This window comes from Corvus moneduloides, chromosome 1, assembly GCF_009650955.1.
Source record: "Corvus moneduloides isolate bCorMon1 chromosome 1, bCorMon1.pri, whole genome shotgun sequence".
NCBI lineage: Eukaryota > Metazoa > Chordata > Aves > Passeriformes > Corvidae > Corvus > Corvus moneduloides.
The window spans coordinates 165,624,827-165,639,087 of record NC_045476.1 but is presented as its reverse complement, the minus strand read 5'-3'; the positions used below and the strand labels follow the sequence as shown (position 1 = coordinate 165,639,087).

General features: G+C 50.5%; 1 protein-coding gene across 5 annotated transcripts in view; it reads right to left on the bottom strand.

Annotated features, from left to right (window-relative positions):
* The window catches only part of ARHGAP39 (Rho GTPase activating protein 39), a 106,526-nt gene that overhangs the window by 29,511 nt on the left and 62,754 nt on the right, over nt 1-14,261 (bottom strand). For 3 of the 5 annotated variants that reach the window (XM_032092630.1, XM_032092611.1, XM_032092620.1), the window contains exon 2: nt 8,808-9,239. In XM_032092630.1, the coding sequence (XP_031948521.1) occupies nt 8,808-9,239 (432 nt within the window). Of the gene's footprint in view, nt 1-8,807; nt 9,240-10,160; nt 10,250-14,261 lie in introns of those variants that run through there. The other 2 variants (XM_032092602.1, XM_032092640.1) reach the window with 1 other exon arrangement.

Below are 14,261 nucleotides of genomic sequence, written 5' to 3'. Positions count from 1 at the left end.
CCTCTCCAGAAGGGAATTCCCACTCCTCCAGATCCCAGGTTTCTGTTCCAGGTGCCAGGATCAAGTTCCGCATGCTCCTCCATCCCTTATTTCGGCCGAGCCCAAGGACAGGTGGTTTTTCTTGGAGCTTTTGGGAGTTCCAAGATCTTCCAAATCCATCAGAGCCATGGCTTGGTTTCCATCCATGCTTTGTCCCGCTGTTCCGTTTCACATCAGCGTTAATTATCCCTGTCCAGAGCAAGTCCAGGCCTCCTCCGGACCATCTCTGACGAGGTTTCTGTGCAGACAGAGTTGATGGATGAGTGAATCCATCCCAAAGATTTGGACTGGAGGCAGTGTGGTGGGAGCCGGGCAGGGAATCTCCACAGGGATCCACGGGAGGACGGAGCGGTGGTCGCACATTACCAGAGGTGGCTGAGCTGGCTGCGCTCGCTTTCCCGGGATGAGACGAGCTTTTGGGAATCATTAAAAGCCACCGGCTGAGGTTTCAGCGTTAATGAGCAGCCTCTGGAAGCTGCGGGCGTGGAACTGGCCGGAGAGCCGGGAGCAGGATTCCCAGTTAATTCCTCGTTAATATTTAAACAGCAGCACTGCTGGATTCCTGCTATTCCAGCTTCCCACAGGCAGGGATGCGACGGAGCGTGGCCCCAGCCCTTTGTCTGCCCCCCTCCAGCTGTTTTTCCAAGGTTTTTAAGCCAAATCCTTATGGATTTTGCTTGACTAACAGATCCATTGGATTAAAGGAGGAATTTTACAATGAAGGTGGTGAAACACCGGCACAGGAGAATCTGTGGATGCTCCATCCATGGAATAGTCAAGGCTGGGTTGGATGGGGCTTGGAGCAACCTGGGATAGTGGAACGTGGCCCTGCCCATGGAAAGGGGGTGGAACTGGATGGTTTTGAGGTCCCTTCCAACCCAAACCATTCCATGTTTAAGGTCCTTCCTGCAGTGTCCACCTTGACCCAGTTTGTGTCCTCAAGCTGGACATTCCCACCCAAACAGGTCTTGGCCAACCTGGAACAACTGGGATAATCTGGAAAGCTCAACCCAAATGAATTTCCCAAGTGGGCATCAAGTGCTTCCGCAAACACGGGGCTACAAGCACTGGGTTGCATCCCAGAAATCCCGATGGATAAAACCACACAGAGCTGGTCACAAGAAGCAAAACCAGTTCTAACTAAAAATTTGCCTGGTCGGGAAACCCGGCTTTGGTTTTGGAAAAGTGTCCTGAGGTCTCCCAAAATCCTGCTCCAGGCAAAGCCAGCCCAGCTCCATCATCTTCTCCTCCTGTGCTCCAGCCTGACCATCCTGGTGATTCCCCACTGGATTCTTGCAGGTTTTTCAGGTTTCTAATAACCCTGAACTCCCTGAGGTTGCCCAGTAGTGGTCAAACGAGGATTAAATCTTCCCTGGACCTACCAAGATGTTCCCAACTTCCCTTGCTCACCTGCACTTGGGATAACACTTCCCAGGATTCCTGGATCCTCAGGCGGCTACCAGTTTGTCCATCTCGTGGCTACACCTGGCCTTGCTGAGCTTCAGGAAGTTCTTCCCAACCTGTTCTCAATCCATAGGATCCCTCTGAGCTCCAGCCCTGCCCTCAAGCTTATCTGGAGACGGGGGTGACTCCTGTCTGCTCCACAGATTATTGATAAGGATATGGATCGGGAGAGGAGCCGGGATGGGCCTGGGAGGAGCCAACTGTCGGCTTGGGAATGAACCTTTAACCACCACCCTCCGAGCTGGATGATCCAGTTTTTATCCATCAAGTCGTGTCCCTGTCTAGATTCCAATGTGCCAACTTGGACACAAGGATGAGGGATACATCCAAAGCCTTTCTGGGACACTTTGAAGGTGATTTTCCATGAATAAAGGGGATTTTCCACAAATAAAGGTGATTTTCCATTAATAAAGATGGTTTTCCATTAATAAGTGTGATTTTCCAATAAAAAAGGTGATTTTCCATGAATAAAGGTGATTTTCCAATACCAAAGTGATTTTCCATTAATAAACGTGATTTTCCATTAATAAAGATGATTTTCCATTAATAAAGGTGATTTTCCAATGAAAAAGGTGATTTTCTTTTAATAAGGGTGGTTTTCCAATAAAAAAGGTGATTTTCCAATAAAAAAGGTGATTTTCCATTAATAAAGGTGATTTTCCAATGAAAAAGGCGATTTTCTATTAATAACGGTGATTTTCCAAAAAAAAAGGTGATTTTCCATTAATCAAGATGATTTTATATTAATAAAATTGACTTTCCCTTAATAATTTTCCCTAAACCACGGATTACAAACCCTCCAGCACGGACACAAATTTATTCCTGGCAGCTTTATCTCGGGAACCTCTGGCAGTACGACAAAACCGAATGAATTTTTAAAAAAAATCAATAAATCCAGGAGTTGGGTTTTTTCCCACCTGGAACAGGAAGTGGCACCATTCCACAGCTTTTCAAAAATCAGGGAAAGTGAGTGGCCTGAAATAGCTCAGCTCCATGGCAAAGCCAGGAATAGAAATGAAATCCTGGCTCCTAATCCTCGGCTCTAATCACAGCCCTGCAAGGCTTCATACTCTTAATTACAGCCCCTGCTTCCAATAAAACTTCAAAGATGGTTTTCTTTGGAGTTATGTAACCGGAATTTCGGGGCCGGCCACCGACGCAAACGCTCGGAGGAATTAGGCAAATATCCGTCTAATCCGCGTTTCGCAACGGGAAGTGGGGAATTCAAGGAAAGGATATTAAAAAGTGCCAGGAGCCAGAGCTTTGCCCCTGATTTCCAGCCGGGCTTGGAGCAAGAAATGCCGGATATGAGCATTTTTTCTGGGAAATATTTGAGGATGGAATGAGGAAGGGGAGTTATATCTTGCTTGGTTTATGCTGGGAATGTGTTTTCCGCTGGTTATCCCCAAATATCCGTGTGTGTCCTCAGACGGTTCATCCGCCAAGAGCTTCATGACCTCAATAAACTCAAGGATCACAGTGAAGAACTGAATTTAAGGAAGGAGCCCCTGGCAGCTGTTGAGCCTGGAAAATGGATTCAAGGATCTTGGAAGTCTTTTCCAACCTTAACAATTCCATGCAAAACTCACCCGGATGGGTGGGATGAGACCTGGCACCTGTTGGAGCACCCCCAGTATTGGGAAAAGGGGAAGGAGGTTGAAGCTGAAGGAATTGTTGAGTAGGAAAATCTTCCATGGGGGAAATCAAGTCTTTGGATAAATCTGGGAATGCTGGGAGATCCTATCAAAGACATCCATCATGCTCCGGCAATGCCCCATCCCTGGAAGTGTCCAAGGCCAGGTTGGATGGGGTTTGGAGCAACCCAAATCATTGGAAGGGACCTCAAAGACCACGGAATTCCGACTCCTCTGCCATGGACAGGGATATCCAAAGTCACTCGGAGCATGAGCTGGATTTTTGCCGTGAAATGGGTGGGAATAAGTCAAAACCTGGGATAAAACACTAAAAAAACCCCATTGGAAGACTGAATTTGGGAGCCTTCCCAACATCCTGCCTCATGGTTTGGGAAATTGAGGCTCTCATGGAACCAGGGGAAGAGTCTGAAGCCGGGAAATTTCCTGGTGATCCTTAAATTTAAAAAATCTTCAGGACAACTCAGCTGGGATGGATTCAGCTCCTTGTCATGTATTCCAGAAGGGTGGAAAGAGGAGATAATTCCATGTCCTGAGGACAGGAATCCTTGGATTGTGCAAGGTGTGTCCGACAGAGGTGAAAATGGGAAGGGAAAGAGCAAAGCAAACAAAGACTGGAAAGGAATTCCCAAAGAAGCTGTGGTTGCTCCATCCTTGGAAGTATCCAAGGCCAGGTTGGATGGAGCTTGGAGCAACCTGGGATTTTGTGGAAGTTGTCCCAGGGGGATTGAACTGGAAAAAAGCAGGGATGAGGCTGTTCTGCCACAGGCAGCAAATAAAAGGGAGAAAAAAAGTCTGAGTTTCAAGAATTCCAACAATTTCCTCCAACATTCCCTCCCCTGGGCTGGCAGCAGGGATTGGGATTCCTCAGAGCCTGCTCCAAGGCCAGGAAGAGCCCATGGTGGTTTTCCCGGCCACCGGAGCCAGGGAGACGTCGGTGCCGGGACCTCCTGCTCTACCCATCCACTCTGTGGATAAAACATCGGGAAGAGAAGGATTTGCAGTGGAATGCCATGGGCTGGGAATGGGATGAGGTTCCCACAACACCGGGAATTGGCAAGATGGAGAAATTCCTCTTTGTCTTTAAGGGATGGGATGGATGACGCAGTTTTTAGGGTTGATCCAGATCCATATAGAAGTTTCAACAGGATCAAGAGTTCCAGGCTTTAAAAACTTCCTTTTTGTTTTTTTTCCTCCCATAGTGGAGCAAAAACTTCATCAAATCATGGAAATTTCATGGAAGAACTTCATCAAATGATCAAACCCATGGTTTGGGTTGGAAGGGAAAATCCCATCCGCTTCCAACCTCTGCCATGGGCAGGGACAGCTCCCACTATCCCAGGGTGCTCCAAACTGACTTGGGACACTTCCAGGGATGGAGCAGCCACAGCTTCTCTGGGAATTCCAGTCCAGCCCCTCACCACCCTCACAGCCAAGAATTCCTTCCCAATATCCCATCCATCCCTGCCCTCTGGCAGTGGGAAGCCATTCCCTGTGTCCTGTCCCTCCATCCCTTGTCCCAAGTCCCTCTCCAGCTCTCCTGGAGCCCCTTTAGGCACTGGAAGGGGCTCTGAAGTCTCCCTGGAGCCTTCTCTTCTCCAGGCTGGACATTCCCAGCTCTTTCCTCACACCGGGAGACGTCACCCACCCGGGAAAATCCAACATTTGGGTGAAGAAACACCTGGAATTCCAAGGCTTAAGCTCCTCCTGGATGCACGACATTGGGCAGGAAGGCCTTGAGGATCTACTCCACGCCACTGCCCTTCCGTGCGGTTTTCCGGAGCAAGTCCTGGGTTTCTCTTCCCACCGGAGGCTCGTCTTGGAAGGAAGGCTGGGAATCCCTGCAGGGACCTGGAAAATCCTTGGGCAGCAGATGCTGCGGAGATTTATGTCATTGATCCACCTGTTTTCCAAACCCGGGCACGGCAGGTTCTTCCCAACGCCTTCTGGGAAAGGAAATAAATGGAGAGAATTCCAAGGAAAAATTGTGGGACGCTCAAAACCAGGATATTTCAGAGGTTTGAGTCATCTCTTATTCCACAATGCTGCTTTTTTGGGATCTTTTGGAGTCAGGAAACGGCTGCTGCTTGCAGGCGGGATTTGATCCCAGAGAGCTCCAGCGGGCGTATTCCAGGGACTGGATTTTAAGGGAATCCTCCTTGGATATTCCAGCTCAGCCACACTTCATCCAGGAAGATTTAAATGCTGAATTTTATCTTCTCTGATATCCTGGTGCCTTTGGAATTGGGATGTGCAAAAAAAAGTGGGAATTCTGAGGAATAACTTGGGCACAATTTCCCAGCAGATGGGATTTGGGTAAAGACCCATCATATTCCGAGATTCTTGTGTTTTGGTCCAAAGAAAATTCTCCTGATGGTCAAAGATCCACTTCCTTGTCCTTCAAGCTTCCACTTGGAAGTCCTCCTTAGAAAAGCAGCAGCAGAGCCGAGTTTTCCATGGAAAAGGCTTCTCTCTCCCTGCCTGACACCTTCTCCAAGGATTTCAAGCCCTGCACGGACCAATAACCTCAGACACTTCCTGACAGCGTGGAAAATCCCAGTGACCTGACAGAAAATCCGACTGACGTTCCTGCTCCGAGATTTCACGGCTGTCAAGTCACGCTCCGGAGAAAAGCCACCATTTTAAGACAAGCATGGAAAACTCCAGGGGAAGGCTGGAAAATCCCTCTGGGAAGACCACCAGGACAAAGCTGCTGTTGAGATCCCAGGGTTGATTCCTGAGCTGGATCCGGCTGCTAATTAGAACAAATCCCACCTCACCATGGAAGTGTGAGGTGATTCCGGTGGGATCCAGGTGCTTGGCAACAGCAAATTCCCCGTAGATTGCAAGGGCTGACGCATCCCTGACCCGCACGGGTGGGATGGAACATGCCCATGGATGTGAGGAATGGATTGGGAGCAGCCTCCAGCATCTCCAACCAAACCTGGAGACGCTCTGGTTCCTAAATCCTAAATTTTGAGGGAAGCTCCAGGTGTGAATTCCAATAAAAACTTTCCCACTTATCCCACATTCCCTTTTCCGATCAGACAAGCTGAGCTTATCCAGAAATCTTTAAATAAGACTTCATGAGATGAAACTTGGACTGGGAGGTTCCACCTGGAAACCTCTGGAGCTCCTTTCCAGCTGCGGATCTTCTGCGAGAAATGCAACCAAGATCTGGGAAAACACTCATGGAATCATGGAATGATTTGGGTTGGAAGTGACCTTCACGATCATCCCGTTCCAGCCCTTTCCATGGGCAGACACATCTTCCACTATCCCAGGTTGCTCCAAGTCCCATCCAACCTGGCCTTGGACACTCCCAGGATGGGGAAAATGAGGGAATGGGATTTTTTTCCAGCCAGGATATGAGGATCAAGAGTGGGATGCAGCCATGGTTTAGCTGAGCCCTGTCACCTCCAGGGATGAAGGTGGAAATTCCAGTCAGCAGGAATTTCTGCTCCCTCTAGTGGCATCCAAATTTTTACAATTTTAATTTAATTTTTAAAGCTCCAAGACCTGGGATCCGCTCAATCCAAATCCCTGGAAAGACCAAGACCTGGAATTCCTGGAGATTCAAGGACACGCAATCGTCCATCAGCCAAACCCAGCCCAGGGCTGAATTCCTCTTTTCCTCCAGCAGATTTCCAGGGATTAAAGCTTTCTATTGGAGAGTCCAGCCCTCCTCCCACCTGATCCAGCGGCTTTGCATCCCATAATACACCTGCCAGACCCAAGCACTGGGAACGGGGAATGTGTGGGTGGAGGACATGAAGGATTAAATCACCTGCAGTGTCCATGCTGGATCCGATGGGGGAATCGGATCTGATGTAGGAATTCCCCCAGGGAGCTGCTGATCCCACCTTGGGAATGATCCTTCCCCCAGGGAGCTGCTGATGCCGCCCCTGTTCCTGCAGCAAATCCGAGGGAGGTTAAAATCCATCCCTTGATCCCTGTTAACCCCTCACGCTGCTTCGGGAATGGGATCCTGCTCCATCAACATGTGCCGGGCTCATCCCACAGAGTGGGCAGCAAAAAAGGTGGGAATTCTGCCCCTCTGCCCCACTCAGGTGAGACCCCACCTGGAATTCTGCCTCCAGCTCTGGGGTCCAACAGCAGAGGACATGGAGCTGCTGGAGCGAGTCCAGAGGAGGCCATGGAGATGCTCTGAGGGCTGGAGCCCCTCTGCTCTGGAGCCAGGCTGGAAAGAAGCTGGGAATGTCCAGCCTGGAGAAGGGAAGGATCCAGGGAGACCTCAGAGCCCCTTCCAGGGCCTAAAGGAGCTCCAGGAGAGCTGGAGAGGGACTGGGGACAAGGGATGGAGGGACAGGACACAGGGAATGGCTTCCCACTGCCAGAGGGCAGGGATGGATGGGATATTGGGAAGGAATTCCTCCCTTGTGAGGGTGGTGGGGCACTGGAATGGAATTCCCAGAGAAGCTGTGGCTGCTCCATCCCTGGAAGTGTCCAAGGCCAGGTTGGACGGGGCTTGGAGCAGCCTGGGATAGGGGAAAGTGTCCCTTTGTCAGGGAGGTGGAATTCCATCACCTTTAAGGCCCCTTCCAACCCAAACCATTCCATAACTCCGTGATTCCATGACTCTGTGTTTCCACGTCTGCCTGCAGTGAACAACCCCAAACCCATCTCCCTCCCCCAGATCCCCCTGCCCCACAAGGACACCCCATTCCCAGGCTCAGAGATTCCATCAGAGCCTCTTCCAGGACCTCAGGAAGGTGGCACCTCCCTCAACGTGCAGAGCCGAGGCCGCCTCTGATGTCCCACATGAAAGCACTTGCTGAGCTGGCTATTCCTGTTCCCATCCAGCCGCAGTTTCTGGGTGCCAGGCGTCGGGAGCAGGAGTTGGGAACAGGAATTCCACCCCTGCTTGGTCTCCTCAACCCGGCTGGGTCCTTAACGTGGTCAAAGGCATCAATTAAGAGAAGACAAATCCATTAATTAATGACCTGCCTCAGGTTGCCCAGAAAAGCTGTGGCTGCCTCATCCCTGGAATTGTTCCAAGTCAGGTTGGAGCAACCTGGGATAGTGGGAGGTGTTCCCATCTGAAAAACATGGATTTTAAGGCTCCTTCCAACTCAAACCATTCCATGATTCTGTGATTTGCAGCTTTCAACTCATAAAAGATGAAACAACGACAGAGCAGCAACACAAACGTCTCCAAACATTGTCCGTGGACCTTGGGAATTGAGCACTGACTCCCTTCTCCTTCCCGAGGGAAATTATCCCACAGGCCAGGAGCTCCCCAGGCCTGTGGCTGTGGCATGAATCATCCCGACTCCTTAGGGAGATCTTATCCAGGGAAATCATTTAAAACCACACCGGGCTCTAAACCCAGATTTCCAATCCTAAAAATGAATTTCAGAGGCCAAGAGATGATTCCTTGAAGGATCCTTTCTGCAGGGAACATCTAAATTGTCCCTAAGGTGGCAAAACACCTTCTCCCGATGTTTTTCCCTCTTTCTCCTTGTTTTGTGGAGGATTCAACTGGGTGGACACCCATGAAGAGTCGAGCTGGAGGAACGATCCATAAAATGTCTTTGCCCAAGACCTGCAGGATGAGGATCTCTGCTCTTTTCTCCCGGAGACCACCAGGATTAGGAATTCCCAACTTCATCCCACCCATCCCACCTTTACCTTTCCGTTTCCTCCTTCACCACCGAATACTGGCTGGACTGACGGCTCGACCGCTGCTCCTGCACCTTCTCGTTGCCCTCCAGCTCCTGCTCCAGGGACGAGCTGGTGCTTCCTTCCCTGCTGACATTGCTGCTCCTCCCGGGGCTGTTTTCCGTGGAAGCCCGCGGCGACTCCGTGTTCTGCTTCAGGGTCTGCAGCTTGGCCAGGGGGATGATGTCGCAGTTCTGGGGACGGTGCCACACCGTCCTCTGCGTGGTGGCATTGTAGTAGTAGAAGCGGGAGGTGTTGGGGTCGAAGAGCTCCCACCACTGGTTCTCATTGGTGCGTTTGATCCGCACCCCGGCGGGGGGGTCCCACACGCACTCCCCCGTGATGAGGTTGGCGTACATGCGCTCCCGGGTCCGAGGCTCGATGATTTCCACCCATTCCAGCCTAGAAAAGGACAAGGAGAGAAGGGAAACGTCAACCGAGTGATCTCTGAAGGTCACCCAAACCATCTGATGATTCCGTGATTTGATGTGAGCGCAGGGCGGAGAAGAGCAACGACTCTTCCTTCCAACCCCACTTGAGTCTCTCAGCTCCAAGGCTCGATGATTCCTACCCATTCCAGCCTGGAAAAGAACAAGGACAGACAGGAAACTTCAACCAAGGTCCCTCCCAACCCCAAGTCATCCCATGATTCCACGATTTGACACAAATGCAGGATGGAGAAGAGTGACTTCACAACTCTTCCCTCCCATTGAGTCTCCCAGGTCCAAGACCCGATGATTCCCACCCATTCCAGCCTAGAAAAGCACAAGGAGTGAAGGGAAACTTCTACCAAGATCCCTTCCAACCCCAACCATCCAATGGCTGCACGACTTGGCGCTCACAGTGAGCATGGGATGAAGAGCAACAACTCTTCCTTTCACCCCCATTGAGTCTCCCAGGTCTGAGACTCGATGATTCCCACCCATTCCAGCCTGGAAAAGAACAAGGAGTGAGGGGAAGCATCAACCAAGGTCCCTTCCAATCCCAGCTATCCAACGGTTCCGCAACTCGGCACTCGCAGTGAGCGCGGGATGAAGAATGACTTCACCACTCTTCCTTCCACCCCCATCGAGTCCCACAGAATTATTTACACAAACCAGAGAATTCCCAAAGGGCTTCCAACCAATCCCTGATTTTCGGCTCCCAGGGAAATCCAGTAAGTCTGCAAAGCACACGCCCGGCTTGGAGCCCCTCAGTGTCCACCTGGAATCGCGGCTTCCACCCCGAGCCCTCCACAGCTGAACCCCCTGAGGGTCCAGACCCGGGGATCAAAGCACATTCTGTGAGGGAATGGGAAGGACTGGATGGACTGGAAACACCAACCTGGAGATGAACTTCTTTTGCACGACCACCCCGCAGCCTGGCGCTGCCGCCCAGACCACCAAAACCGGCAGCATTTCCCACAAAAACTCCAAAATGATGGATTCGACCTCCCCCAGTCCAGCTGGAGCAGCGCTGCTCCCCGGCACAGATCCTGAAGCTCCTTCCCTCTGTCCTGATTTCAACACCGGGAAAAGGCGGCAGCTCTGTGGGACCCACCTCCGGCATCATCCCAAAACCACTGGCCCCAAAACACCTGGGCTGGGTGGCAACCACGGGTGGCACCAACACTGAAACCTGATGGTGGTGGGGATGGAGATGGTGAGGATGGAACAGGCCCAACCATGTCCTGGGCTCCATGGGAAGGAATGGAATGGAATGGAATGGAATGGAATGGAATGGAATGGAATGGAAGGGAATCATGGAATGGAATTGAGTGGAATAGTCCCATGGGCAGGGACAACTTCCCCTATCCCAGGGTGCTCCAAGCCTTGTCCAACCTGGCCTTGGACACTTCCAGGGATGGGGCAGCCACAGATTCTCTGGGAATTCCATTCCAGCCCCTCACCACTCTCACAGCCAAGAATTCCTTCCCAATATCCCATCCAATCCTGCCCTCTGGCAGTGGGAAGCCATTCCCTGTGTCCTGTCCCTCCATCCCTTGTCCCAAGTCCCTCTCCAGCTCTCCTGGAGCCCCTTGAGGAGCTGGAAGGGGCTCTGAGGTCTCCCTGGATCCTTCCCTTCTCCAGGCTGGACATTCCCAGCTCTCCCAGCCTGGCTGCAGAGCAGAGGGGCTCCAGCCCTTGGAGCAGCTCCATGGCTTCCTCTGGACTTGCTCCAGCAGCTCCACATCCTTCTGCTGTTGGACCCCAGAGCTGGAAGCAGAATTCCAGGTGGGGTCTCACCTGTGCGGGGCAGAGGGGCAGAATTCCCACCTTTCTTGCTTCCCACACTGTGGGATGAGCCTGGGATATGTGGAATTTCCAGGACCAGAGCACATGGACAGGTCATGTGAAGCTTCTCACCCACCAACACCTCCAATTCCATCTCCCCAGCGCTGCTCTTCATCCTTTCCCCCCATTCATGTTTTCCTGGAATTGCCCTGACCCATGTTACTCAGAACCACAACAAAAGAGGTTTTTGGGATCATCCAGCAGCAACGGGAGCTTAGAAATTCCAAACAGGATTAAAAAAAGCCGTAATCCCAAGGAACAGAGAATTCCACTGATTTTTCAGACTACCCCAAACACTGCACTTGTCGCCTCTGGATCATCCAGAGGACACCTGAGACATTCCGGGATCCGCTTCCTGATTCAAATTCCTCCAGTTTTTTTGCGTGGGTTTATGTAAAAAAATCGAAGGAATTAAATAAAGTTATTTGGGATTTATCCTTGTCTGCATTTACAAGGCTTTTAAGGAATGTCTAGAAATAGATAAGAAGGAATAAAAAGCTAAGCGAGGCTTATGAAGGAAGGTGCCACTTAAACCTGACACATCCAGGGAATCAGACAATGATGAATCACATGGATTGCATCTTGACACCTTTTCCTGGGAATGAATCCCTGGAGGCTCTTCAGAAATGCCCAATTTGCAAGAAAAATAGTCCCTGGAGAGGGGTCCCAGGTGTCAGCCTGGCCCTGAGCCCTCCGCTGATCCAGCTCATTTTCCAACTGGATTTAAACCTCAGGATCGAGAAAAGAGTGGGATTTTCAGGTTGTGGGTTCCCAGATCGGCTCGAAACCCCCTAAAGGATGAAAATGTGTCCAACTCCTCTGGGAAAAGAGAGGAAAATCCGTAATTAAGCTTTTCCCTGCAGAACAGAGATTAAAAGCAGTTGGAGAAGAGTCTATCCTGAATCACGGCTTGACTCATTCTGCAAAACTCGGACCCAATCCAGCAGGGAACTGCAACTGGAAGCCACTTCCAGCTTTGGAGAATTGGATCATCAACGGGATTGGCCAAAGAACCGGCCAAGGTGGCCGACGGCACCTGGTTTATCCCAGCCCAGGGAAGGTTTGGAATTCCCAGGATATTGAGGGACTGGGGTGTGATCAGGAAAGGCAATGGGATGATCTTGAAGGTCCCTTCCAACCTAAAGCGTTTCCTGTTTTTTTATGAGGCAATTCAAATTCCCAGTTCTCGGCAAGGTTTTGGAGACCTTGGAAGCGGCTCCACAGCACTTGGGGTGCTCTGCTCCCCAAATCTCCCACTCCCAGGTGATCCCTTTGGATTCCCAAACCAAAATATCCAAGAGATCCAAGAACCAAACATGTCCAAGAACCCAAATCCCCCCATTAGAGCCCAATCCCCCCAAAACGATGATTCCCATCTTGATTCCCATCTTGATTCCCATCTTATTTCCCATCTTATTTCCATGCTTAAAATTAATTAAAACCCCTCCAAACTTCATAAAAATTTAAACTAATAATGGAATTATTAAATGAGTTGGGGTGAAAGGAGCTTTTAAAGCTCATCTGTTCCAACCCCTGCCTGTTATTTTATTTATTATTAATTAACATTAATGATTATACCCTTTGTTTTATTCACTATCCCCATTATTTATTATCCACTTCATTATTATTATTATTATTACTATTATTATTACTACTTTACTTGGTACACCCTTTATTTTATTTATTACCGATTTTTCAGGGATATTTAACTTAAAATATTATTTTAGCCTCTGGAAAAAACCACAATTCCTTAATGCCAGACCTTGGAAAACCCGGGCTGACGAAGGCGGAACCAAATCCCTGAGTGTCAGCAATAAACCAGGGAATATCAAAGTCTTCGGGAGCTGGGGCATTTTTCTGCACTGGTAATTCCATTTTTAGGGAAGCACATTATTAACCTGAAAGGTGGAATTGTTCTTGGTCGTTCCTGATGGATGCAGTGGGAAAAAAATCAGGGCAGGCACCCAAAGGAGCAGCTGGAGCTGCTGGAAAAGCTCGGAGTGGGATAAAGTTAAGGAAAAATACTCCAGCTTTTCCCACTGAGGAGGAGTCACCTGCTCAGGGCGCAGCTGGGGAGGTGTTAAATGGGAAAAAAAAATCATGGAATGAGGGCTGGGTGAGGGGTGGATCCTCAGCCAGTCCATGAAGAACGGGAAAAGAGCTCTGGTGGTTTCACTGTTTGCTCCAGAAAAGCCGAGCCATGGAATTGCTGTGGTCCCATCCCTTGCTGTGGAATTTTGGGAAGTTGAGTGTTCTTTCCCCAAAATTCCAAGGCAAATCTGTGGTAGCTTGACTCCAGGTGTCCTCTGTCCACCACGCCAGTGGTGATGATCGTGGAAAAACATGGAATGGTTTGGGTGGGAAGGAACCTTTGAGGGTCATCCCACTCCATGGGCAGGGACAGCTCCCACTATCCCAGGTTGCTCCAAACTGGCCTTGAACACTTCCAGGGATGGGGCAGCCACAGCTTCTCTGGGAATTCCATTCCAGCCCCTCACCACCCTCACAGGGAAGAACTCCTTCCCAATATCCCATCCATCCCTGCCCTCTGGCAGTGGGAAGCCATTCCCTGTGTCCTGTCCCTCCATCCCTTGTCCCAAGTCCCTCTCCAGCTCTCCTGGAGCCCCTTTAGGCACTGGAAGGGGCTCTGAGCTCTCCCTGGATCCTTCCCTTCTCCAGGCTGGACATTCCCAGCTCTCCCAGCCTGGCTCCAGAGCAGAGGGGCTCCAGCCCTCAGAGTATCTCCACGGCTTCCTCTGGACTCGCTCCAGCAGCTCCACGTCCTTCTGCTGTTGGACCCCAGAGGTGGAGGCAGAATTCCAGGTGGGGTCTCACCTGAGCGGGGCAGAGGGGCAGAATTCCCCCTTTCCTGCTGCCCACACCACAGAACACTGGGAATTTCTGGGATGTGACCACACCCCGCAAGGTCATATCCCATTTTTTACCAACCCCTCAGGACAGAAGGGAAATGTCAGGCAAAATCAGAGGTCTGGATTCGTAACAACATAAACACCGGGAGCTGTGCATTTGTAAGGATCTGGAAAAGAATCCAGCACGGGACTCCTGCAGTGCTGCATTCCCAGCTGGAAACAGCTATTCCAGGAGAGCGGGAGAAATCCAAGCCCTCTGCTCCATCCTGACATGAATCCAC